Source organism: Oncorhynchus mykiss, chromosome 16 (assembly GCF_057628025.1).
Source record: "Oncorhynchus mykiss isolate SJ-2025 chromosome 16, ASM5762802v1, whole genome shotgun sequence".
NCBI classification, from domain to species: Eukaryota; Metazoa; Chordata; class Actinopteri; order Salmoniformes; family Salmonidae; genus Oncorhynchus; species Oncorhynchus mykiss.
Window position 1 is genome coordinate 20472256 of NC_143037.1, and position 25707 is coordinate 20497962.

At 41.5% G+C, this 25707-nt stretch overlaps 2 protein-coding genes across 4 annotated transcripts; one reads left to right on the forward strand and one right to left on the reverse strand.

Annotated features, from left to right (window-relative positions):
• The first annotated feature begins 426 nt into the window (after nt 1-426).
• On the forward strand, nt 427-5971 carry LOC110492884 (interleukin-21 receptor). The gene is made up of 8 exons (XM_021567356.3): nt 427-607; nt 1621-1765; nt 2141-2343; nt 3564-3724; nt 3810-3978; nt 4090-4177; nt 4287-4365; nt 4460-5971. The coding sequence occupies exons 1-8, from the start codon at nt 538-540 to the stop codon at nt 4880-4882; spliced, it is 1338 nt and encodes a 445-aa protein (XP_021423031.2). The 5' UTR covers nt 427-537; the 3' UTR covers nt 4883-5971.
• A 9873-nt stretch (nt 5972-15844) lies between these two features.
• ube2ib (ubiquitin-conjugating enzyme E2Ib) lies at nt 15845-25154 on the reverse strand. Of its 3 annotated transcripts, none has more exons than XM_021565151.3 (7): nt 24940-25154; nt 17974-18053; nt 17711-17794; nt 17389-17461; nt 16934-17043; nt 16765-16844; nt 15845-16637 (listed from the first exon to the last, which is right to left on the reverse strand). In XM_021565151.3, exons 1-7 carry the CDS (start codon nt 25016-25018, stop codon nt 16574-16576), a joined length of 570 nt encoding a protein of 189 aa, XP_021420826.2. In that variant the 5' UTR covers nt 25019-25154; the 3' UTR covers nt 15845-16573. The 3 variants fall into 3 exon arrangements, with proteins under 3 accessions (XP_021420826.2, XP_090058326.1, XP_090058325.1); XM_090202200.1 differs by having other exon boundaries at nt 24923-25154; XM_090202199.1 differs by lacking the exon at nt 24940-25154 and adding an exon at nt 23468-23625.
• Nucleotides 25155-25707: the final 553 nt, after the last annotated feature.

Here is a 25707-nt window from a genome sequence, read left to right on the forward strand (position 1 = left end):
TAGAGGAATGTCAGGCTTGCCTACAAAAAAGATCACACAGTTAATTACCATTATAACCAAACTAAATGTCAAAGGTCAACAGAATTTGTTTTATTCAATTAAATATAGATATTATTTAAACAAAGTGGATGATAAACTCTTAATTAAAGCAGGCAACTGTCAATCATCTGACAACTCAATAGCTCTTTGCTCTACACATTTTACACTGTATGTTAGTGTTGAATCTATTTAAAGTTGAATGACGGTTACAAAGCACACCACCCACTTAATCAACTCTTCAAGTCCCCCACAAACTGCTCTTATAAAAAAAAAAAAACACATCCTCCACCTCATACGACAGCGGCGGGTGATAGCTATCCGAATAAAGTCACAATCTGGATCCTCCTCCCACTTTCAGTTTCAGGCATCAAGTTGTTTTGTCATAGAGACCTCAGTCAAGCTCCTTTTTGTACAAGACCAGGTCAGGTCAAAGTAGAGCAACGTAATGCCATACCTGATCGATGTTAACAACAGCCGTGTCCCAGGGAATACAGAAGTATGTGGCTGCTCCTCACCATTGTCCTGTCTTACAGTATCGTCTGCCTGAATGGGAATCATACCACAACAGGTAAACACCTCATTTACAATGAACATTTATCTAACTTGATAAACAGTTCTACTGCTTGTATAACACCACATTAGCAGAAGCCTACAAGACATACCCTTTTGAAAAACCTGGCACACACCTGGGCCACGTTCAGTTGCTAAACGTTGTCGAATGTTGCAGACAGAAATGCCATGAATAGAGCAGACATGATTCCTTTGTTCTACATGTCAGAGATGCATGTTTGTTCTACGTAACCTATTTCTATCTGAACATTCCAAAATGTGTCCTGCTGAACTCGCCTCTTTTTTGTAAGCTTTGTGTTAATTAACTCACTTATCACCATCACATGTGTCAGGTTTAGTTCCACTGATCAAGAACAAGAGTAAATCTTTTAAAAAATATATATATAACAACAAATGGCATGGGTTTACAGTTAAACAATTTGGAGAATAAATTATCAACTTTAAATATGAGAAACAAAATATTACCATATTATCAAATAAATGTAATATTGACTGATGACTATTGTAAGTTGAGGGTGTCTGTGTGTAGTCTGTAATGGTTTGCAAGCCATTACAGATTCTGTGTGAAATAAATGTGATGTAACACACATGTAATTCATTCTTTGCTAAATACATTTTGTATTTCTTGGTAAGGAAGCGTATTAATTTGGTCACACCTCTGTTTAATCCTACAGTGCATCAAAACATGTCATTTATATATTTTACATATTGTTTTTGAATTTGTATGTGAAATGTGTATTTCTCTGTGGTGTGCGAGATAAGGATATTGTGGTTAGTGTAGCAGGGTTTTCCAAACTCAGTCCTGAGGCCCCCCCCCCCCTTGGTGCACGTTTTTTTTTTTTTTGCCCTAGCACTACACATCTTATTCAAATAACCAACTCATCATTAAGCTTTCAAAACTAAACGTGCACCCAGGGGGGGCCCCATGACCGAGTTTGGGAAACCCTGGTGTAAAGCACCATTGTGTGATTTCAGTGCTTATACAGTTGTATTTCATGTGGACTCTTCCAGGTCATGAATATAGCCTTGACTGTGTAAGTGATTACCTGTTCACCATTAACTGTTCCCTGAGCATCCTGCCAGAGGTTGCTCATACAGACCAGTCCTCTTACTGGCTGCGCATTGAGGACCTCTCTTTCGGGACGGTATTTGATGGGTGAGACCCCCACTATTTCGTATTGCTAAAACTTGAGTACATTCATTTAAATGTATTAGTATAGTGGTTCTCAACCTTTTTTGGTTAATGTACCCCTAGTCTACCCCCCTACCACATTTGCTCTGCCTGGAGTACCGACTAAGTAACCCCTCATGTGCATTTTAGCAGTGGGCTATGTTCTTATTATTCTTCCCAAGTACCCCCTGTGGATAGGCCATGTACCCCAGGTTAAGAACCACTGTATAGTATACACAGTACACACTGAGGCACACACTGTGTGCCATCATTTACACACACTGTGTGTAAATGATATGTTATGACTTCATATTGTTTCCCGCTTTATTTGTTTCCTGTTCACTTCCACTCATTACACAGTGGGAAGCTGAAGACAACCGATGGCTATTACTCCTGTTCATTGGACACTTCCCATCCAGATCCTGACGTTGATCCAGATCCTGATGAGGAGTCCGATTTTTTTTTTGACACTTCAAGATTTAAGATCACTCTCTATCACAACAGAAGCAATGGACATGTAAGCGCCACCTTGCTGGATAAGGAATACATGCCAGTAAAGCATAGTAAGTGCTTATTACGGAATTACAATACAAAACATGACTTTGTGATATGCCTACCCATATGCAAACTTCAATTGACAAGCATAGCTACTTGTTGAAGTTGTTGGTTCGGGAAGCTAGGTAACACTTTACTTGACAGTGTCATTATTACTGTGCAACTAACTCAAGTAATTACAGTATAACAAGTATTGTAACTACAGCGTAATAATGAATAATGACAATACTTGGTACACTGTAATTACAGGAATCAGTACACAGTAATAAGGGCACTGTGAAGTAAAGCATAACCGGCCAGTCCTTGCAATTCTGCCACCCTAGGCTAGACCAAAAAATGCTGCCCCCCAAAACTAGAATAGTCCCAGTAGGCAAAATTAAGTTGAAAAGATGTCATAAAGACGTATTTTCCAGACGTTGAAGTTAGGGTCAATTTAGGTCTTGAATGAAAAGTGAAAAGGTATTTTTCATATGTTTCAATTACATATTTTCCAGGGCGTTGACATCAGGTTAATTTTGTGGTTCTGAATAAAAGTTGGATACGGATACAAACTTGAAACCACCGATCATGACAATGGGGTGAAACTCCTGGACAACAGTTGTGATTGTCCATGACATATTGTCCATTTTACTTTGACCTGTCCTGTTTTTAGGAGATGTTGTTTGTTAACATGACAGCACATTTTTTATTTGATTTATCGTCATTTAGGTTAGGCTATTTGATCAGAGAAACCTGCACGATGTAAAAAAGTGTCCATCTTATTACATTGTCATACATTTTATCTCCAGCCTGTGAGCTAAAGAAAAGTCTACATACTCTTTCAACCATATCCTATATCTGCTACATAATTTATGTGAGATTATTTTTTTGCGTAACGTTGGTGGAGCGGCGCAGCGATGCTTCTCTCCAACAGCACCCTGGATAGGCGCGCTGGGAATGGACACTGCTTGTCACAGGGCGGCATCAGCGCTCACCTAAAAAACACATATGCCACTGGTTGAGAGAAATTGTCATTGTTTTTGGGCAGAATTTTGTGAGATTTTAAATGTTGTTGTTGGAGGTGAGTCTTGTGTCAGTTTAGCTCCGAAAATGCCGCCCTCGTCAACCTGCTGCCGTAGACGACCGCTTAATGCTGCCCATTGAGCAGACCGGCTGTGGGAAGCTTTTCTTTTTGTGGACACTTTAATTCCATCCCAAATCTTTGACATAAGTGTCTTTCTCTCCCCAGTCAAACCCAATGCACCATTCAATCTCACCGTCAACCGGATGTCAAGTCAACACCGTGTTACCTGGATGAGTGGCTATGAGAAATATCTACAATTTGGCAATCTTCTGTCTGACAACCTGAAGTATCAACTCTGCTTCTACAGAAGTGGCCACCAAGACAAAGTAAGACACTCAAATACGGCTAAAGATGTTTCTAAAATAAAGCCGGAGAATAAATTGATCTATTTCCTCGTATTTTCCCCCACAGGTTGTCGAAGTTTGCCACTCAACTAACATCTCAGTGAACAATGAAAATTTTGAGCCAGACACAGAGTACATTGTAAACGTGAGGTCCATCCCCAACCAACAACAGTATCAAGGCCAGTGGAGTGAATGGGCAACGGAGGTTCGTTGGAGGACTGATCCCACACAAAAAGGTATGGTTCCGTCAAGACATTAGGCACTTTACTAGAACAATTTGAGCCCACTCCTTGCCTGTGCTGTGTTTCTACAGGCTAATGCTGTTACAATGTTCTTTGTCCCCTTAGTCGGAGAATTTCCAACAAACACATTTACTGCCATCTTATGTGTGCTGGTTCCAGTACTGCTAATTCTGTGCTATATTCCAATTGTAAGGTATGTTTGGATTACCTTACCTTTGGTGACATCTACAGTGGGTGGAAGAACAGATGCATGTCTTTTATCATGTAATTCATGGGGTGTGGATACGTCTCATATATTGCAGGTTGAATAAATCCACCTTCATCCCAACTCCAGCACCATACTTCCAGTCCCTTTACGCTGACTGCGAGGGGGACTTCAGGGTAAGAAAGACTTATGTCACCCTTGATGCATTTAATACTTCTCAACGAGACGTGAACATTACACTAACACACTCTGTGGTGATTGTGGTTGTAGAGCTGGGTTGTGACCCCAGGCTCTGGGGCAGACTTATTCAAGACAGAGGAAACCTTGCAAATCGACACCCTGACTGAGACCATACCGGTCCGGGATGATGACCACTCCTCACTGGTGCCCCATCACATGATCCAGGAGGGCCCCAGCGACAACCTGTCTAACCCAGCGTCTGATGCGCTTTTCCTGGGCATTGCTTATGCTGTATCTCTGAGGTCACCACTCCCGGCACCCAGAGGCCCACTGAAGAGTGTGTCTCTGAGTGAGCCAGAGAGCACCATCGAAGCAGACTCGGGGTGTTGGCTGCACAGCACCACATCTCTGGAGCGGGAGAGTGCCTGGTACAGCAACGTGAACAGCAGCAGTGACTACTGCACCCTATCAGACACTGGGAATTGTCAGGAAGTTACCCCTAGAGTCTATTGACGCACCGGTGCGTCAATCTAAGCAACATAATACAAAATCCCCATCCAGTCAGTTTAAGCTAGAGATATGTTTTTTGTATGGGCTGCGTCTCAATCCACCAGATCCGCCCATGTCTCCCTTCCACATCTGCGGTGGAAATTGGCAGAGCTACAGCGCTGTTAGTCAGACCAGGAGACATCCCGAAAATCGGTGACGAAAACATTGTCTAAAGGTAACCCATACAAATGAATGAAAATATGGAGGTAGTTTTGTGCCAACAAAATTAAGGGGTTAAATATGTGTAAAAAAAAACAACATATATTATATATAATGAACAAAAATATAAATGCAACATATAAAGTGTTGATCCGATGTTTCATGAGCTGAAATAAAGGATCCCAGAAATTTTCCATACACACAAAAAGCTTATTTATCTCAAAATTTGTGCACAAATTTGTTTACATCCCTGCTAGTGAGCATTTCTCATTTGCCAAGATAATCCACCTACCTGACAGGTGTGGCATATCAAGAAGCTGATTAAACAGCATGATCATGCTTGGGATCATCATGATCATGCTTGGGACAATAAAAGGCCACTCTAACATGTGCTGTTTTGTCACACAACACAATTGTTTTGCCACAGATGCCTCAAGTTTTGAGGGAGCATGCTATTGGCATGCTGGCTGTAGGAATGTCCACCAGAGCTGTTGCTAGAGAATTTAATGTTCATTTCTCTACCATAAGCTGCCTCCAATGTCATTTTAGAGAATTTGGCAGCATGTCCAACCGGCGTTACAAGCGCAGACCACGTGTAACCACGCCAGCTCAGGACCTCCACATCTGGCTTCTTGACCTGTGGGATTGTCTGTGACCAGCCACCCAGACAGTTGATGAAGAGGAGAATTTCTATCTTGTTAGGAAAAACTCATTCTGATTAGCTGGGCCTGGCTCCCCAGTGGGTGGGCCTGGCTCCCTAGCTGGTGGGCTTATGCCTTCCCAGGCCCACCCATGGCTGTGCCCCTGCCCAGTCATGTGAAATCAATAGATTAGGGCCTAATGAATATATTTCAAAAGACTCATTTCCTTACTCAGTAAAATCATTGAAATTGTTGCATGTTGTGTTTATATTTTTGTTCAGTATATATATATATATATTTCCTAAGCTTTCTTATATCTCCTAGATATAGGACAGACACTTCAAAACCCTATTCCTTATGATATATTTTTTGACTGTCTTTTTATCCATTTATGAATGTGTTATTTGATGAGTTTCTATGGGCTGTCGTAGTAAAGACCAAATTCAATATTTTAACAAATACATAAAAAAAGATAGGACCCTAAAGGGGTCCTAAAATTCTAAATCAAATGGCCAAATGATCCCACCCTCACAGCACTTTTTGTGCCCCAGCACTACGCAGCTGATTCAAATAATCAAAGCTTCATGATGGGACCGAGTTTGGGAAACCCCTGGTCAAGACACTTCTCTAATTCAATCAATGATGTATATAAACCCTGGATTGCTGATGCCACGTATTGGTCATTGAGAGGCTTTGAAGCCACCATTGGTGGCCATATTGCCACTCCCTAATAAGAGCAGTCCTCCATAGGAATTAATGGAATTCTACAGTATTTCAATTTAATGTTTCAAGGATAAATGTTATCTTTTGTTGTAGTGGGGACAGTAACATCTAAATATATATGTATATATACACTGCTCAAAAAAATAAAGGGAACACTAAAATAACACATCCTAGATCTGAATGAATGAAATATTCTTATTAAATACTTTTTTCTTTACATAGTTGAATGTGCTGACAACAAAATCACACAAAAATGATCAATGGAAATCAAATGTATCAACCCATGGAGGTCTGGATTTGGAGTCACACTCAAAATTAAAGTGGAAAACCACACTACAGGCTGATCCAACTTTGATGTAATGTCCTTAAAACAAGTCAAAATGAGGCTCAGTAGTGTGTGTGGCCTCCACGTGCCTGTATGACCTCCCTACAACGCCTGGGCATGCTCCTGATGAGGTTGCGGATGGTCTCCTGAGGGATCTCCTCCCAGACCTGGACTAAAGCATCCGCCAACTCCTGGACAGTCTGTGGTGCAACGTGACGTTGGTGGATGGAGCGAGACATGATGTCCCAGATGTGCTCAATTGGATTCAGGTCTGGGGAACGGGCGGGCCAGTCCATAGCATCAATGCCTTCCTCTTGCAGGAACTGCTGACACACTCCAGCCACATGAGGTCTAGCATTGTCTTGCATTAGGAGGAACCCAGGGCCAACAGCACCAGCATATGGTCTCACAAGGGGTCTGAGGATCTCATCTCGGTACCTAATGGCAGTCAGGCTACCTCTGGCGAGCACATGGAGGGCTGTGCGGCCCCCCAAAGAAATGCCACCCCACACCATGACTGACCCACCACCAAACCGGTCATGCTGGAGGATGTTGCAGGCAGCAGAACGTTCTCCACGTTCTCTGTCACGTCTGTCACATGTGCTCAGTGTGAACCTGCTTTCATCTGTGAAGAGCACAGGGCACCAGTGGCGAATTTGCCAATCTTGGTGTTCTCTGGCAAATGCCAAACGTCCTGCACGGTGTTGGGCTGTAAGCACAACCCCCACCTGTGGATGTCGGGCCCTCATACCAGCCTCATGGAGTCTATTTCTGACCGTTTGAGCAGACACATGCACATTTGTGGCCTGCTGGAGGTCATTTTGCAGGGCTCTGGCAGTGCTCCTCCTGCTCCTCCTTGCACAAAGGCGGAGGTAGCGGTCCTGCTGCTGGGTTGTTGCCTTCCTACGCCTCCTCCACGTCTCCTGATGTACTGGCCTGTCTCCTGGTAGCGCCTCCATGCTCTGGACACTACGCTGACAGACACAGCAAACCGTCTTGCCACAGCTCGCATTGATGTTCCATTCTGGATGAGCTGCATTACCTGAGCCACTTGTGTGGGTTGTAGACTCCGTCTCATGCTACCACTAGAGTGAAAGCACCGCCAGCATTCAAAAGTGACCAAAACATCAGCCAGGAAGAATAGGAACTGAGAAGTGGTCTGTGGTCACCACCTGCAGAACCACTCCTTTATTGGGGGTGTCTTGCTAATTGCCTATAATTTCCACCTGTTGTCTATTCCATTTGCACAACAGCATGTGAAATTTATTGTCAATCAGTGTTGCTTCCTAAGTGGACAGTTTGATTTCACAGAAGTGTGATTGACTTGGAGTTACATTGTGTTGTTTAAGTTTTCCCTTTATTTTTTTGAGCAGTGTGTATATATACATATATATTACCAATCAAACGTTTTGATACACTTACTCATTCGAGGGTTTTTCTTTATTTTGACTATTTTCTACATTGTAGAATAATAGCGAAGACATCAAAACTATGTAATAACACATATAGAATCATGTAGCAACCAAAAAATGTTTAAAAAATCAAAATATATTTTTTATTGGAGATTCCTCAAAGTAGCCACCCTTTGCCTTGATGACAGCTTTGCACACTCTTGCCATTATCTCAACCAGCTTCACCTGGAATGCTTTTCCAACAGTCTTGAAGGAGTTCTCACATATGCTGAGCACTTGTTGGCCGCTTTTCCTTCACTCTGCGGTCCAACTCATCCCAAACCATCTCAATTGGGTTGAGGTCGGGGGATTGTGGAGGCCAGGTCATCTGATGCAGCACTCTATCACTCTCCTTCTTGGTCAAATAGCCCTTACACAGCCTGGAGGTGTGTTGGGTCATTGTCCTGTTAAAAAACAAATGATAGTCCCACTAAGCGCAAACCAGATGGGATGGCGTATCGCTGCAGAATGCTGTGGTAGCCATGTTGGTTAAGTGTGCCTTGAATTCTAAATAAATCACAGACAGTGTCACCAGCAAAGCACCCCCACACCATCCCACCTCCTCATCCATGTTTCACGGTGGGAACCACACTGGCGCCTCGGCAAGGCAATCAAACAAGCAAAGCGTCAGTACAGAGACAAAGTAGAGTCGCAATTCAATGGCTCAAACACGAGACGAATGTGGCAGGGTCTACAGACAATCACAGATTACAAAAAGAAAAACACCAGTACACCAGTGTCTTGCTCCCAGACAAATGAAACAACTTCTTTGCGCGCTACCAAAGACTGTGGGCTCTCCTTCTCTGTGGCCGACGTGAGTAAAACATTTAAACTTGTTAAACCTCGCAAGGCTGCCGGCCCAGACGACATCCCTAGCCGCATCCTGAGGTCATGCGCAGACCAGCTGGCTGGTGTGTTTATGGACATATTCAATCAATCCCTATCCCTGTCTGCTGTCCCCACATGCTTCAAAATGGCTACCATTGTTCCTGTTCCCAAGAAAGCTAAGGTAACTGAACTAAATGACTATTACCCTGTAGCACTCACTTCTGTCATCATGAAGTGCTTTGAGAGACTAGTCAAGGGTCATATCACCTCCACCCTACCTGATACCCTAGACCCACTCCAATTTGCTTACCCCCAATAGGTCCACAGATGATGCAATCACCATCACACTGCACACTGCCCTATCCCATCTGGAGAAGAGGAATACCTATGTAAGAATGCTGTTCATTGACTACAGCTCAGCATTCAACACCATAGTACCCTCTAAACTCATCATTAAGCCTGAACTTTCTAATGGGCCACCCCGCAGGTGGTGAAGGTAGGTAGGAAACAACATCTCCACCCCGCTGATCCTCAACACTGGGGCACCACAAGGGTGCGTTCTCTCTCTCCTGTACTCCCTGTTCCCCCATGACTGCGTGGCCATGCACGCCTCCAACTCAATCATTAAGTTTGCAAAAGACATTACAGTTGTAGGCTTGATTACCAACAATGACGAGACAACCTACAGGAAGGAGGTGAGGGCCCTCGGAGTGTGGTGTCAGGGAAATAACCTCTCACTCAATGTCAACAAAACAAAACAAAGGAGATGATTGTGGACTTCAGGAAACAGCAGAGGGAGCACCCCACTATCCACATCGACAGGACAGTAGTGGAGAAAGTGGAAAGTTTTAAGTTTCTCGGCGTACACATCACAGGCAAACTGAAATGGTCCACCCACACAGACATGGTGGTGAAGAAGATACATCAACCTCAGGAGGCTGAAGATATTTGGCTTGTCTCCTAAAACCCTCACAAACTTTTACAGATGCACAATCGAGAGCATCCTTTCGGGCTGTAACACTGCCAGGTTCGGCAACTTCTCTGCCCACAACCGCAGGGCTCTCCAAAGGGTGGTGCGGTCTGTACAACGCATGACCGGGGGCAAACTACCTGCCCTCCAGGACACCTACACCACCCGATGTCACAGGAAGGCCAAAAGATCATCAAGGACAACAACCACCCGAGCCACTGCCTGTTCACCCCGCTATCATCATCCAGAAGGCGAGGTCAGTACAGGTGCATCAAAGCTGGGACCGAGAGACTGAAAAACAGCTTCTATCTCAAGGCCATCAGACTGCCAACATACATACTCAAATCACTGGCCACTTTAAGAAATTGATTTAATAAAGGTACCACTACTCACTTTAAATAATGCCACTTTAATAATGTTTACATATCCTACATGACTCATCTCATATCTATATACTGTATTTTAAACCATCTATTGCATCTTGCCTATGCCGCACCTCCATCGCGCATCCATATATTTATATATACAGTACCTATTCTTATTCCATCCCCTTACATTGTGTGTATAAGGTAGTCGTTCTGAATTTGTTAGATTACTTGTTAGATATTACTGCACTGTCAGAACTAGATGCACAAGCATTTTGCTACTCTCGCATTAATATCTGCTAACCATGTGTATGTGAACGTTATTTTATTTGATTTGTTCAGAACGACAAATATTTACCTTGTCAGCTCAGGGATTCAATCCAGCAACCTTTCAGTGACTGGCCCAATGCTCTAACCCCTAGGCTTCTTGCAGCTACCAGTCTCATTCTATATCCTGGTTCATATACTACATTCCTGTGAAAAGTCTCAATGCATTAAGACATACAGTCTACCTGTAGGTTCTAGGTAAAGTGTTACCTTAGTATTTTCAGGTTCCTGTCATGAATCCTCTGAACTGTGTCCCTCTCTGGCCACTTTAATAATGTTTACATATTTTGCATTTCTCATCTCATATGTACAGTTGAAGTCGAAAGTTTACATACACTTAGGTTGGAGTTATTAGAACTCGTTTTTCAACCACTCCCCAAATTTCTTGTTAACAAACTATAGTTTTGGCAAGTCATTTAAGATATCTACTTTGTGCATGACTGAAGATATTTTTCCAACAAATGTTTACAGACAGATTAATTCACTTATAATTCACTGCAACACAATTCCAGTGGGTCAAAAGTTTACATACACTAAATTGACTGTGCCTTTAAACAGCTTGGAAAATTCCAGAAAATTATGTGGCTTTAGAAGCTTCTGATAGGCTAATTGACATAATTTTAGTCAATTGGAGGTGTACATGTGGATGTATTTCAAGGACTACATTCAAACTCAGTGCTTCTTTGCTTAACATCAAGAGAAAATCCAAAGAAACTATACCTAAGAAAAATAATTGTGGACCTCCACAAGTCTGGTTCATCCTTGGGAGCAATTTCCAAATGCCTGAAGGTACCACGTTCATCTGTACAAACAATAGTACGCAAGTATAAACACCATGGGACCACACAACCATCATACCTCTCAGGAAGGAGACGCATTCTGTCTCCTAGAGATAAACGTACTTTGGTGCGAAAATATGCAAATCAATCCCAGAACAACAGCAAAAGTATGCTGGAGGAAGATTGTGAAGATGCTGGAGGAAGATGCTGGAGGAAGCAGGTACAAAAGTATCTATATCCACAGTAAAACAAGTCCTATATTGACATAACCTGAAAGGCCTCTTAGCAAGGAAGAAGCCACTGCTTCAAAACCACCATTAAAAAGCCAGACTATGGTTTGCAACTGCACATGGGGACAAAGATCGTACTTTTTGGAGAAATGTTTTGTGGTCTGATGAAACAAAAATAGAACTGTTTGCCATAATGACCATCGTTATGTTTGGAGGAAAAAGGGGGAGGCTTGCAAGCCGAAGAACACCACCCCAACCATGAAGCACAGGGGTGGCAGCATCGTGTTGTGGAGGTGTTTTGCTGCAGAAGGGACTGGAGCACTTCACAAAATAGATGGCACCATGAGGAAGGAGAATTATGTGAATATATTGAAGCAACACCTCAAGACATCAGTCAGGAAGTTGAAGCCTGGTCACAAATGAGTCTTCCAAATGGACAATGACCTCAAGCATACTTCCAAAGTTGTTGCAAAATGGCTTAAGGACGACAAAGTCAAGGTATTGGAGTGGCCATCACAAAGCCCTGACCTCAAGCCTATCGAAAATGTGTGGGCAGAACTGAAAAAGCACGTGTGAGCAAGGAGGCCTACAAACCTGACTCAGTTACACCAGCTCTGACAGGAGGAATGAGCCATAATTCACACCAATTTATTGTAGGAAGCTTGTGGAAGGCTACCCGAAACGTTTGACCCAAGTTAAACAATTTAAAGGCAATGCTACCAATTACTAATTGAGTGTATGTAAACTTCTGACGCACTGGGAATGTGCTGAAATAAATAATTCTCTCTAATATTATTCTGCCATTTCACATTCTTAAAATAAAGTGGTGATCCTAACTGACCTAAAACAGGGAATCTTTACTAGGATTAAATGTCAGGAATTGTGAAAAACTGAGTTTAAATGTATTTGGCTATGGTGTATGTAAACTTCCGACTTCAACTGTATATACTGTATTCTATTCTATTCTACTGTATCTTAGTCTATGCCGCTCTGACATTGCTCGTCCAGATATTGATATATTCTTAGTTCCATTCCTATACTTTAGTTTGTGTGTATTGTTAGATATTACTTGTTAGATATTACAGCACTGTTGGAACTAGAAACACAAGCATTTCACTTACACCCGCAATAACACCTGCTAAACACGTGTATGTGAAAAATAAAATTTGATCTGATGCAGGGATCATCCGTTCACCTACTCTGCGTCTAATCAAGACACGGCGGTTGGAACCAAAAATCTCAAATTTGGAATCATCAGATCAGATTTCCACGGGTCTAATGTCCATTGCTCGTGTGTCTTGCCCCAAGCAAGTCTCTTCTTCTTTTTGATGTCCTTTAGTAGTGGTTTCTTTGCAGCAATAAGACCATGAAGGCCTGATTCACACAGTCTCCTCTGAACAGTTGAAGTTGACATGTCTCTGTTACTTAAACTCTGCGAAGTGTTTATTTGGGCTGCAATTTCTGAGGCTATAATGAATTTATCCTCTGCAGCAGAGGTAACTCTTGAGTCTTCCTTTCCTGTGGCGGTCCTCATGAGAGCCAGTTTCATCATAGCGCTTGATGGTTTTTGCGACTGCACTTGAAGAAATGTCCAAAGTTCTTGAGATGTTCCGCATTGACTGCTGCTCTTGCCATAATATGGACTTGGCCATTTACCAGAAAGGGATGTCTTCTCTATACCACCCTTACCTTGTCACATGATAACTGATTGGCTCAAACACATTAAGAAGGAAAGAAATTCCACAAATTAACTTTTAACAAGGTACACCTGTTCATTGAAATGCATTCCAGACTACCTTATGACGCTGGTTGAGAGAATGCCAAGAGTGTGCAAAGCTGTCATTAAGGCAAAGGGTAGCTATTTTGAAGAATCTCAAATATAAAATATACACTACCGTTCAAAGGTTTGGAGTCACTTAGAAATGTCCTTGTTCTTGAAAGAAAAGCTATTTTTTTGTCCATTAAAATATCATCAAATTGATCAGAAATACAGTGTAGTTAATGTTGTATGTTGTTGACTATTGTAGCTGGAAATGGCAGATTTTTAATGGAAAAAGTATTTAGTCAGCCACCAATAGTGCAAGTTCTCCCACTTAAAAAGATGAGAGAGGCCTGTAATTTTCATCATAGGTACACTTCAACTATGACAGACAAAATGAAAAAGAAAAATCCAGAAAATCACATTGTAGGATTTTTAATGAATTTATTTGCAAATTATGGTGGAAAATAAGTATTTGGTCAATAACAAGTGTTTATCTCAATACTTTGTTATATACCCTTTGTTGGCAATGACAGAGGTCAAACGTTTTCTGTAAGTCTTCACAAGGTTTTCACACACTGTTGCTGGTATTTTGGCCCATTCCTCCATGCGGATCTCCTCTAGAGCAGTGATGTTTTGGGGCTGTTGCTGGGCAACACGGACTTTCAAGTCCCTCCAAAGATTTTCTATGGGGTTGAGATCTGGAGACTGGCTAGGCCACTCCAGGACCTTGAAATGTTTCTTACAAAGCCACTCCTTAGTGTGTCTACCTTGAGAAATAGACGCCTCTCACAAATCCACAACGGGCAGCTTCACTAAATGTTACTCGCAAAACACCAGTCTCAACGTCAACAGTGAAGAGGCGACTCCGGGATGTTGGCCTTCTAGGCAGAGTTCCTCTATCCAGTGTCTGTGTTCTTTTGGCCATCGTAATCTTTTATTTTTATTGGCCAGTCTGAGATATGGCTTTTACTTTGCAACTCTGCCTAGAATTTTTAAAATTTCCTTTAAAAAACAAGGACATTTCGAAGTGTCTCCAAACTTTTGAACGGTAGTGCATTTTGATTTGTTTAACACTTTTCTGGTTACCTTGTGATTCCATATATGTTATTTCATAGTTCTGATGTCTTCACTATTATTCTTCAATGTAGAAAATAGTAAAAATAAAGGAAAACCCTGGAATGAGTAGGTGTCCAAACTTTTGACTGCTACTGTATACTGTATACAGTGCTACTGTATATATTGTTTAGATAACATAATAGCATGCATTATAGTGTCTGTAAAGAATACACATGGAAAAAACAAATGTAGACATTAATAAATGCATTTCTATAGCTTCCAAAATATGTTTTACAATGGTAGGGGAGTGGCAAGATTGAGGCAGGGTAGTTTAACACAGCACCCCCTATCAGTAATCTAGTCTATATATAAATAATTGAATACAATACAGGCTAGAAAAGTCATTGTAAATACACTGCATTTGCTCATCTACAGAAAACGTGTTTATTCTTACTGGGATAATAAGATCCTCAATTCTTGTTTTTAAATGTTTTTGTAAATTATAAAGCGCAAATCAGAGATGGCTGGAGCTTTGAGGCCAGGTTCATTGTAACAGCTCACTACAATGAGCCTGTCCTCCTGTAGCTCCTCCCACCAACCTCTGGTGCAAATATCTTATATTATAATCATGTTCTTTTAATTTTACCTCAATAATCTGGAAATCAAGTGTGATGTCTTACTCTGAATCCCAATGTTCAAACATGGCTTAATATACTATCTCAATAAAATATGATATATTGAAAGTGTCTTTAATAGTTTTTGGGGTGGGGGTTGTCAGTTACAGCCATTAAAACATTTCCACTTCAGCATTTGTTAACCACCAGTATATTCTAACCTGCTTGATGGTGATTGCTGGTCGCCAGTCCTCGTCTTCAGGTATATTGTGCCTGACAGATACGCGTTAGGATTGAAGAGGCTAGAAAATATATTGTACATAAGCCGCATTTCCTCTTCATCTACAGACATTGTGCTCATTCTTACTCAAGGGATAAGAACCTTAATTTTTGTTTTAAAATGTTGTGAGTTAATAAAAAAGTGCAAATATATTGTATTTTGATCATTATCATGTAAACAAAATACATCCACTCAAGACAAAAATCGAATTTCTTGATAAAGTGTGATGTTTTACTGTGTCATGATGATCAAACAAACATCTGTACAAAATATGGTATATAAACAGTGTCTCTTGTGGGGGGGGGGGGGGGGGGGGGGGGGGGGGGGGGGGGTCCAGCTATAGCTTTTATAACAATTCTATGCCAGCATTTGTTAAAACACTAGTTTTACTGCGAGACAGAAAGTATAACAATGGCTTTATAGAAAGGGTTTATTTAGTCTAACACGTACATGAACAAAGCACCCTATAAATAGAGTTTAATACAGAAGTAAGCCTACCTGCATTGAGACGAGGCCATAAAAAAATTTGCAAACACTACAAATAACAAAAGAAAAAAAGACAGCAGATTATTTTATATTACAGCATGCTGAATAGAAAACCTGCATAAGAGAATCAGACCGAGCATTCTAGAGAAACTAGTGAGATAATACAGTATAAAAAGTGCCACTAATTATACAGCAGTTGAAATACTGACATTTAAGTAAATAGCTAATTTTACAGAATTAAAAATCAAGGAAAATACAAGAGGGGTGTTTTTTTTTTTTTTTAAAGGAACAGACCCTGTGAGAGAAATTAAACAAAAGACAAAGACAACCAAGACGTTCTCTTCCTCAAAAGAGGCTTATTTTGAGTCGATGGCAAAACCGGTACTGTGCTCTGTCCCTCGCACCACAAGACAAGTAATACGGCTAAAAAAAGGAAGCGGCCAGGGTGCTACGGCTCCCATTTCATCCCAGCGCCTGCCACACTCCAACCCAGAGGTAAAGAACAAAAAAAAGGAAAAGAGGATGGCACAGAATGTATCAGTTTTAAATAGAAGTCCTTATAAGCAAGTCCCGATGTGAAAGGGGCACATTCATAGAGAAACAGAGGTGAGGTGATCCGCGTTTGACCCATTCCTTCTGTCGAAGCCAAGCCTTCACCCTTACGAAGGGGAGAATTTTTTGGCCTGTGCTCGAACTCTTTTTTCATATTCTACTCTGTTTTGGCTGAAAAGAAAGAGGGGTTTAGTAAAACAACAGAAAGATCAGAATCTAGTGTTAATTTCACCATATCCCTATCCGAAAAACAACACGGCAAACAGGAAGGCATCCCTTAGATACTAGCAGAACGCACCAGTAAATTGTGTATGCCTCTGCTTGGGCTGGATCCTGGATATTTGGCTCATTTAAGAGTTCCTGTATTCCTAATAGGATCTGTAAGAAATGACAAAACATAAAAATCACAGTTGGGCATAGCCATTTGGTGGCTATAGCTTGTAAGTCGATCCCCAGCATATCCTAACCTGCTTGATGGTGATGGCGGGTCTCCAGTCCTTGTCCTCTTCTAGAATGGATAGGCATACTGTGCCTGACGGATACACGTTAGGATGGAAGAGCGGAGGCTCAAATTTACCTATGAAATAAAAATCAGTAAAGTTAAACTAGAACTACTCTCACGACCTAAGGTCTGTTTCAATACATTCTTCCTACTTTTGCGACCACCTGATCTGACTGAATTGGTGAAAAAAAACCTTGCACCAATCAAATTAGTGTCAGATCAGTGACTACGTCAAGGAAGAGCGAAGGATGCATTTTTCAACTATTGGGCCCGAATACTGAGCTGTTCCCAACGTTCTGTATTGTGCCATGTTTTATGTTGCCCTCAGGAAGAGTAGCTGCTGCATGAGGAAGAGCTAATGGGGATTCTAATAATAAAAAATAAAATAAAAAACAGAAGACTGGTTAAAAGGAAACTCACACTTTGGGGGCGAGGAAGGATAGTCATCCTTGAACAGCATCCGCAGTTTGAACAAGCCTCCTTCCCATGGGGTCTGGGGAGGAGTCGTAAGTGTTTATAATTGATCACAAACACTTGCAGACTATGAAGATCAAGGATGAACTATGACCCATCCTAGCATTCTTTGGTTTCATACAAGATGTCCACTTCATAGTATTGGTGCAAAAACATTTCTAGACATGATCTACTACTAACTATGCACAGGCGAAATGCTATAAACAAAGTCACTCGGCACCTCCACTTTGAAACTGTATTGCATGTGTAGATAAATGGCTGTACTTACCCCTTTCTTCCCAGGAATGGCACATTCCCAGTTCATCAAGTTCATTGTTCCATCTGGATTTTTCGTGGGCACAGCCACAAAGCCCTTAGATGGAGGTGCATCAAACAGTAAAACAGTGAGATTAAGCAAAAATAAACCTTCATTTCAAAGCTCTTGAATAATGGATAAAACACTTCCCCCAATCCCCATCATAGTTTAAAAAAAGAAAAAAAGTACTATTAGAAATATAAATAAAAAGTCTAGAACTACACACTGCTACTCACAAAAGGGTGGTCTTTCCGCCACGCTTTGCGCTCCTGAGCAAGCCGGCTCAATGCAATACCTGACATGACTGGTGGGCTTTCTGAAACAGCAGAGGTGACAAACGTGTGCTTTCAAAGACGTGTACATACATTTCTTAGGATTGTGTCACTATGGCATACACCAAGTGTACAACACATTAGGAACACCTGCTCATTCCATGACGGACAGACAAGGTGAAAGCTATGATCTTATACCGACGTCACTTGTTAAATCCATGCCAATCAGTGTAGATGAAGGGGAGGCAGGTTAAAGATGCCTTGAGACATGGATTGTCTATGTGTGCCATTCAGAGGGCAAATGGGCAAGGCAAAAGATTTGTGCTTTTGAACGGGACATGGTAGGTGCCAGGTGCTCCACTTTGAGTGTGTCAAGAACTGCAACGCTGCTGGGTTTTTCCACGCACAACAGTTTCCCATGTGTATCAGGAACGGCCCACCATACAAAGGACATCCAGCCAACTGTTGGAAGTATTGGAGTCAAAATAGGCCATAATCCCTGTGGAACACTTGACACCTTGTAGAGTCCATGCCCTGAAAAATTGAGGCTGTTCTGAGGGGAAAAGGGGGTGAAACTCAATATTAGGAAGGTGTTCTGTATGCTTGCTATACTAACCAGCTTATACGAACGGGAGTAAGAATTTAGGAGTCACTTCTTCTAAACCTGAAAAAGGGACTTCTACATGTTATGCAGCGAGAACAACCAAATATATCCAAATTGGACTTACAGTGTATTTGGAAAGTATTCAGGCCCCTTGACTTTTTCCACTTTGTTACATTACAGCCTTATTCTAAAATGGATAAAAAATAAAATCCTCAGCAATCTACACACAATAGCCCATACTGATGAAGTCAAAACAGGTTAGTAGAAATGCTAGCAAATGTATAAAAAAATTAAAAAGTTTTAAAAAGTAACATAAGTATTCAGACCCTTTGCTATGAGACTCAAAATTGAGCTCAGGTGCATCCTGTTTAAATTTATCGTCGAAGGAATTGTCCGTAGAGCTCTGAGACAGAATTGTGTCGAGGCACAGATCTGGGGAATGGTACGAAAAAATGTCTGCAGCATTGAAGGTCCACAAGAAAAGCATGGTCTCCATCATTCTTAAATGGAAAAAGTTTGGAACCACCAAGACTCTTCCTAGACCTGTCCGCCCGGCCAAACTGAGCAATCGGGGGAGAAGGGCCTTGGTCAGGGAGGTGACCAAGAACCCGATGGTCACTGACAGAGTTTCTCTGTGTAGATGGGAGAACCTTACAGAAGAACAACCATCTCTGCAGCACTCCACCAATCAGGCCTTTATTGTGGAATAGCCACTTCTCAGTAAAAGGCACATGACGACTCGCTTGGAGTTTGCCAAAAGGCACCTAAAGGACTCTGACCATTAAAAACAAGATTCTCTGATATGATGAAACCAAGATTGAACTATTGGCCTGAATGCTAAGCATCACGTCTGGAGGAAACCTGGCACCATCCCTACGGTGATGCATGGTTTGTGGCAGCATCATGCTGTGGGGATGTTTTTCAGCAGCAGGGAGAGGAAGACTAGTCAGGATCGAGAGAATGATGAACGGAGCAAAGTACAAAGAGATCCTTGATGAAAACCTGCTCCAGAGCACTCAGGACCTCCGACTGGGGGCGAAGGTTCACCTTCCAAAAGGACAACGACCCTAAGCACACAGTCAAGACAATGCAGGAGTGGCTTCGGGACAAGTCTCCGAATGCCTTTGAGTGGCCCAGCCAGAGCACGGACTTCAACTCGAACAAACATCTCTGGAGAGATGAGATAAGAACGGGAGAAACTCCCCAAATACAGGTGTGTCATATCCAAGAAGACTTGAGGCTGTAATTGCTGCCAAAGATGTTTCAACAAAGTACTGAGTAAAGGGTCTGAATACTTGTGATCCCCCCCCCCCCCCCCCTTTTTGAAAAAAAATAAAAACACATTCTAAACCTATTTTAAAAAAACACATTTAAGAATAAGGCTAAAACATAACGTGGACAAAGTCAAGGGGTATGAATACTTTCTGAATGCACTGTAAGTAACCACATTGGGCTGGTTAGCCCAAAATCATGAGCCGTAAATCATGACAGGTTTGACCAATATCCACTTTGTTAGATCAGATTTGTTGAATGTACGGCAATCTGGTCAATGGAATGTCATTGGATAGGTTAATATAATAGTTTAAACTGTTTACATGCTTTGCAAGAAGAACAATTTCCTTAATAATCCTGGCTACTGATGGGACTTCTGATAAATGCAGAAAACTTCCAATCAAAATAAACTTTCTACTGCACTGACCATGTCATTTTTGCGAATACTTTTTGATTCCGAGTTCGGACATATAAATAATTTCACAGTCTAAATGTATAAGACAGTTTTTCTCAAACTCACTTTACTCGCGCATAAGAGGGAGCATAAGAGCTTGCGCTACCCGGTCCCAGTACATGCGCAGATCTAATAAACCGCTGGAACATCGATTAAATGTCCTAATACTTCGAAGGCCTCCCGGGTGGCGCAGCGGTCTAAGGCACTGCAGTGCAGTGCTAGCTGTGCCACCAGAGACTCTGGGTTCAAGCCCAGGCTGTGTTGCAGCCGGCCGTGACCGGGAGCGTCGTCCGGGTTAGGCCGGTAGGGATGTCCTTGTCTCACCGCGTACTAGCGACTCCTGTGGCGGGCCGGGCGCAGTGCACGCTGACCAGGTCGCTAGGTGCATGGTGCTTCCTCAGACACATTGGTGTGGCTGGCTTCCGGGTTGGATGCGCGCTGTGTTAAGAAGCAGTGCGGCTTGGTTGGGTTTCAGAGGATCAACTCTACAGAGTTCCAAACTGCCTCTGGAAGCATCGTCAGCACAAGAACTGTTCGTTGGGAGCTTCATGAAATTGGTTTCCATGGCCGAGCAGCCGCACACATGCCTAAGATCACCATGTGCAATGCCAAGGTGTCGGCTGTGGTGTAAAGTGGTGTAAGTGGTGTAAAGCTCGCCACCATTGGACTCTGGAGCAGTGGAAACGTTCTCTGGAGTGATGAATCACACTTCACCATCTGGCAGTCAGAGAGATTAATCTAAGTTTGGCAGATGCCAACTGTAAAGTTAGGTGGAAGTGGAATAATGGTCTGCGGCTGTTGTCATGGTTCGGGCTAGGCCCCTTAGTTCCAGTGAAGGTGAAATCTTAATGTTGTAGACAATTCTGTGCTTCCAACTTTGTGGAAGGCCCTTTCCTGTTTCAGCATGATAATGCCCCCGTGCACAAAGCGAGGTCCATACAGAAATGGTTTGTCGAGATTGAGTTAGAAGCACTTGACTGGCCTAAACAGAGCTCTGACCTCAACCCCATCGAATAACTTTGGGATTAATTGTGACGCTGACTGAGTCAGGCCTAATCACCCAACATCAGTGCCCAACCTCACCAATGCTTTTGTGGCTGAATGGAAGTAAGTTCCCATAACAATGTTTCAACATCTAGTAGAAAGCCTTCCCAGAAGACTGTTATAGGAACAAAAGGGTGGGGGGGACCAAATCCATATTACTGCCCATGATTTTGGAATGAGATGTTCGACGAGCAGGTGTCCACCTACTTTTGGCCATGTAGCATAGATAGTTTATCATTTTGAAGTAGAACATTTGTTTGTGTCGTCTCCATTTTTGCAATTTTCCTGGCTGGAAGAAGGTTCAGTGAATGTGTAAGTCCATAGTCAAGTCAGTCTAGCTAGGTAGTCACGAAGAATTGGTAGCTAACTAACTACAGAAAATGTACATCTACCGTGCATAAGTCATTTGCTAGATTAATACGATTCACATATCTAGCTGATCATTATCAAGTAAAACATTTGCTTTGTGTAGATCTGGTTTAGTCTCTATTGTTACCAGTGTCCTGGCTGGAAGAAGGTTCAGTGAATGGGGAAGTGCAGTTTGAGGTAATACAGTAGGGCAAGTGCTTCTCAATTGTAATGTTTTAATGCGTTCTCCACACGCTCATCCTCACAAGAACACGCTTGTCCTCACAAGAACATACTCAAGAGAAAGTCCTTGGAGCATGAGTGTGGAGCACAGTAGTCTGCATGTTACCATCTATGCCCAAAGCATGCAGGAGCCTAGACCTGCAAATTATAAAACTGAAAATGCAAAGAATGATTCTACAAGCTTCTCGTTCACCATAAGGGGCTTATTGAGCTGTCATTTGTGACAGAATTGTAAAAGTGTGCTTTAAAACTATTTACATTTGTTGATTACTATATACAAATAATACGATTTCTTGATACATTTTAAACAAGGTTTATTTGTGGCAGCAATCGGACTAGATTGTTAACGACTCGTGGCGGAATGCATTGCTTGATTGCGGTGAGGGTGATAAACACAATATCATTTGCAATCTGCAACACACCAAAACGATTCATTTCGGATTTATTTTCTTGTTGCAGAAACTCATTGTATGCATGTTTCAGTTCTACAAAACATTGAATAATTAATGAATTGCATTTATTCTTACACATGAGATAAATTAACAGTTATAACCATGTATTTTTGTTATGTTATTGCTGCAGCATGATTTCGTAAATAGACTTGTTTCTACTGTATTGTTGTTTTACTCCATGTGTAACTCTGTGTCGTTGTATGTGTCGAACTGCTTTGCTTTATCTTGGCCAGGTCGCAATTGTAAATGAGAACTTGTTCTCAACTTGCCTACCTGGTTAAATAAAGGTGAAATAAAAAAATATTTTACAGTTGTTTGGTCGGAGCATGTCTCCGGAGCCGCTGAGCCGGAGGAGCGCGTATTAAACATTATATTAGTCATAACGGCCAGCAGGTAAACGAAATCCAAAAGGATCGAGTCACTCAAACATCATGACACATCAGTAAAAAAAAAAAAAAGTCGTAAAAACGAATAGTTAGCGAACATCACTAAATTACATCATAGCTACTAGCTATTAGCATAACATCCGGCTGTTCATCTGTACCAGCAACAAGTCCAGCATGTTTGAGCAAAATCTCTCTGGTCCGCTTGTGGCTAAAACACGTTAGAAGGTAGCTAGTTATGTCAGCGACTATAGTCACGTAAGAAATAAATAACTCAGAGCAAGTTCCAAGACAGAAACTGGCCAACAACATGCGCAAGTACCCTGGCTATTTGTGGCGCGCGGCTGGCAAACTGAAAAACCATAGACTTGCGCACTTGTCGTTGATTTTACACGTCGTTGTGGCAACGAGACTCGTTCTTCTCATCTGAAGCCATACATATTAGTTGCCATGTTGGTCCGCTTGCTTTGGCTTAAAGCGGAACCTCACACGAATTCGCAATACCACCCATGACTGAGCAGGACAAAGAACCTAGGGCTTCCCAAACTGGCGCACATTTACGCATCAACCAACTAGCGAAAATGGCGCAAACTCAGGCAGATAGTAAAGCTAACCTTGTATTGCCTAAATACAAAATTGTTGGGCGACATTCGCTTACCTTGCTGTATGGCTATAATGACTCGTATTATTTAACTGTATGAATGAATCGTCTTTTAATCAAGAAAAACCCTGGTGAAGTTTCCCTCCTGAAAAAGCACCCGTTCCTGTCCGGGCTAAATAACAGGACCAGTGACATAGGCAACCTCCCAACCGCCTGAAAATATTTATAATTAATTGGGGGTTATGGAGAGATTGATGTTCCATCATCACGTTACTAGTTTGTGTTAATTGAAATAACTGACAATTAAATGGCTACAATGTGGTCTGCATTGATTTAGGCACAATTTGCATTCTTAAACGACAGTTGATAAACATGCATTTATCACTATGTTCCATCATGTAAGTTATTCAATATGTGCACAGGAATTGGATAATAATTTTAGACATAGTCATATTCAATGTAATATAACAAATAAGTGCAAACAGGCAATTTTATAGACGACTAAAAATTTAAAGGAGCAGCACATTTTTTTTCTACCTGTTACCACAGCCACAAAGTCAAAATTGGCTATATCCTAAACATTTGAGAGAGATCGTTGAAGATCCGACATCGAAATTGGATGTCTATGTCCTGAGGACCCCTTTTTAAAATTATTATAATTTAAAAAACATTTTTTAGCAGACGCTCTTATCCAGAGTGATTTACAGGTGCAATTTAGGTTTAAGTACCTTGCTCAAGGTCACAGCAACAGATTTTTCACCTAGTTGCCTCTGGGATTCGAACCAGCAACCTTTCGGAGCACTATTACCATCAAGTAGGATTGGGTTTTGCTAGGTGGCAGATTAGTGAACTCCAAAGACTCTGGATCAGAAGGTTGCATGTTCAATCCCAGTCGGAACTGTTTTTTTATTTTTCACACTATCCCAAACATTAACCATTCGGAATGAGGGTGCAAATGTAACTAATTAATTTAGAAATAGGGTTGCACCAACATGGATTAACTCTTAAACTGGATTAAATCAAGGTGTATCTTTTAATCTTGTTGCACCAAATGTTAAACCTAGTTTTAAATGAATCCTACTTAAATAAAATCCTTCCTCTAATCTAAGTTTAGTTTTCACTTTAAACCTATATTAATTTTAAATCTGTTTCTCAATTAATTAAAAAAAAAATATAAATTTAGATTGGAGATTAATTCTAAACTGCCACTTTAGGTGGTTTAACTGATAAAATGGCAGCATGTCTACTGTGGAGAGACCAAAACGAGTTCCTCAGAGAATAATTAGTGACAGGTTGAATCCTGTTGAGTTTTATGATAATTATCTCATTATTAGTAGGCTATTTACGTGACCATTTTGCACAACAATTGAATTGGGGTTAATGATATGCCCAGCCTTGGTACGAATGATGATGTTATGCAACATGTAACGGGCCTGATAATAAAAACGTTGTAGTGAAGTAACGTTAGCATGAACGTTAGTTTTAACGTGCATTATATGAATTTATATTTACCAGTTATTTATGCTTACTAAATATTGGTGGGTCAAATTGTCCGTCGTCATCATAGGGGATATGGAGAGGGGCAACTGCTGGGGAATCATCTCGCATATTTTCTGGGCGACAGGATTCATTTCTTTGGACGGATGCCCCCCTCCGGGTCCGGTCTGAAATAGCCCCCGCCTCACCTCTGCCGTATCCTTTCTCACTTTTGTTTTAAAAAAAAAATTCCATCACGCTTTCATCCGATTTGGGTCTTCTCTTTAATCCGTGTTGAGCCATTACATTTGTCGAATAAAATGGCTCAAGTGTCTTCCTTCTTTTTGACAGTCGTGTTGTCTGTCATTTTATCCTCCAGTACGTTACAAAATTCCTCCATCAGCTCAGACAACTGTTTTTTTTCTTCATAAAACGGAGAAATCTGAACTTCTTTGACGTGCCCCGATCAGGTGGCTAAATAACATGGCTAAATAACGTTTGGTAATGACAATAATATAGATTGTATGCTAGCTAGCTTAGTTTATAAACTACCTAGCTACAGGAGCTAACGAATTCGTTTTCTGTCTAGTACTGGCAAATAACGGATTTTATTTCAAATCAGCCAACCCATGAGAACCTTTCACGATGGAGTTGCAGTACTTCTAACGTTACATTGTTAGTATTTTATCAAGGAACAGCAACTTTGTGGCCTCATTTGTCAAGTAGGGTAGCTACTTCGTTCCAACTCACGAAATACCTCATATATTGATATAACATGTCACTAATCATAGTTTAAAACCGTACAGATCCAGATTTAAATT

Excerpts from the sequence above, each read along its gene's own strand:
- LOC110492884 (XM_021567356.3), top strand. The coding sequence starts at position 538 with ATGTGGCTGCTCCTCACCATTGTCCTGTCTTACAGTATCGTCTGCCTG. Across the intron at positions 1,766-2,140 it reads TTCGGGACGGTATTTGATGG|TGGGAAGCTGAAGACAACCG; the intron begins GTGAGACCCCCA and ends CTCATTACACAG. Across the intron at positions 3,979-4,089 it reads GACTGATCCCACACAAAAAG|TCGGAGAATTTCCAACAAAC; the intron begins GTATGGTTCCGT and ends TTGTCCCCTTAG.
- ube2ib (XM_021565151.3), bottom strand. The coding sequence starts at position 25,018 with ATGCGAGATGATTCCCCAGCAGTTGCCCCTCTCCATATCCCCTATGAT. Across the intron at positions 18,054-24,939 it reads ATTTGACCCACCAATATTTA|AAAGCCCACCAGTCATGTCA; the intron begins GTAAGCATAAAT and ends CTGCTGTTTCAG. Across the intron at positions 17,044-17,388 it reads TCCTTCCTCGCCCCCAAAGT|GTAAATTTGAGCCTCCGCTC; the intron begins GTGAGTTTCCTT and ends TTTATTTCATAG.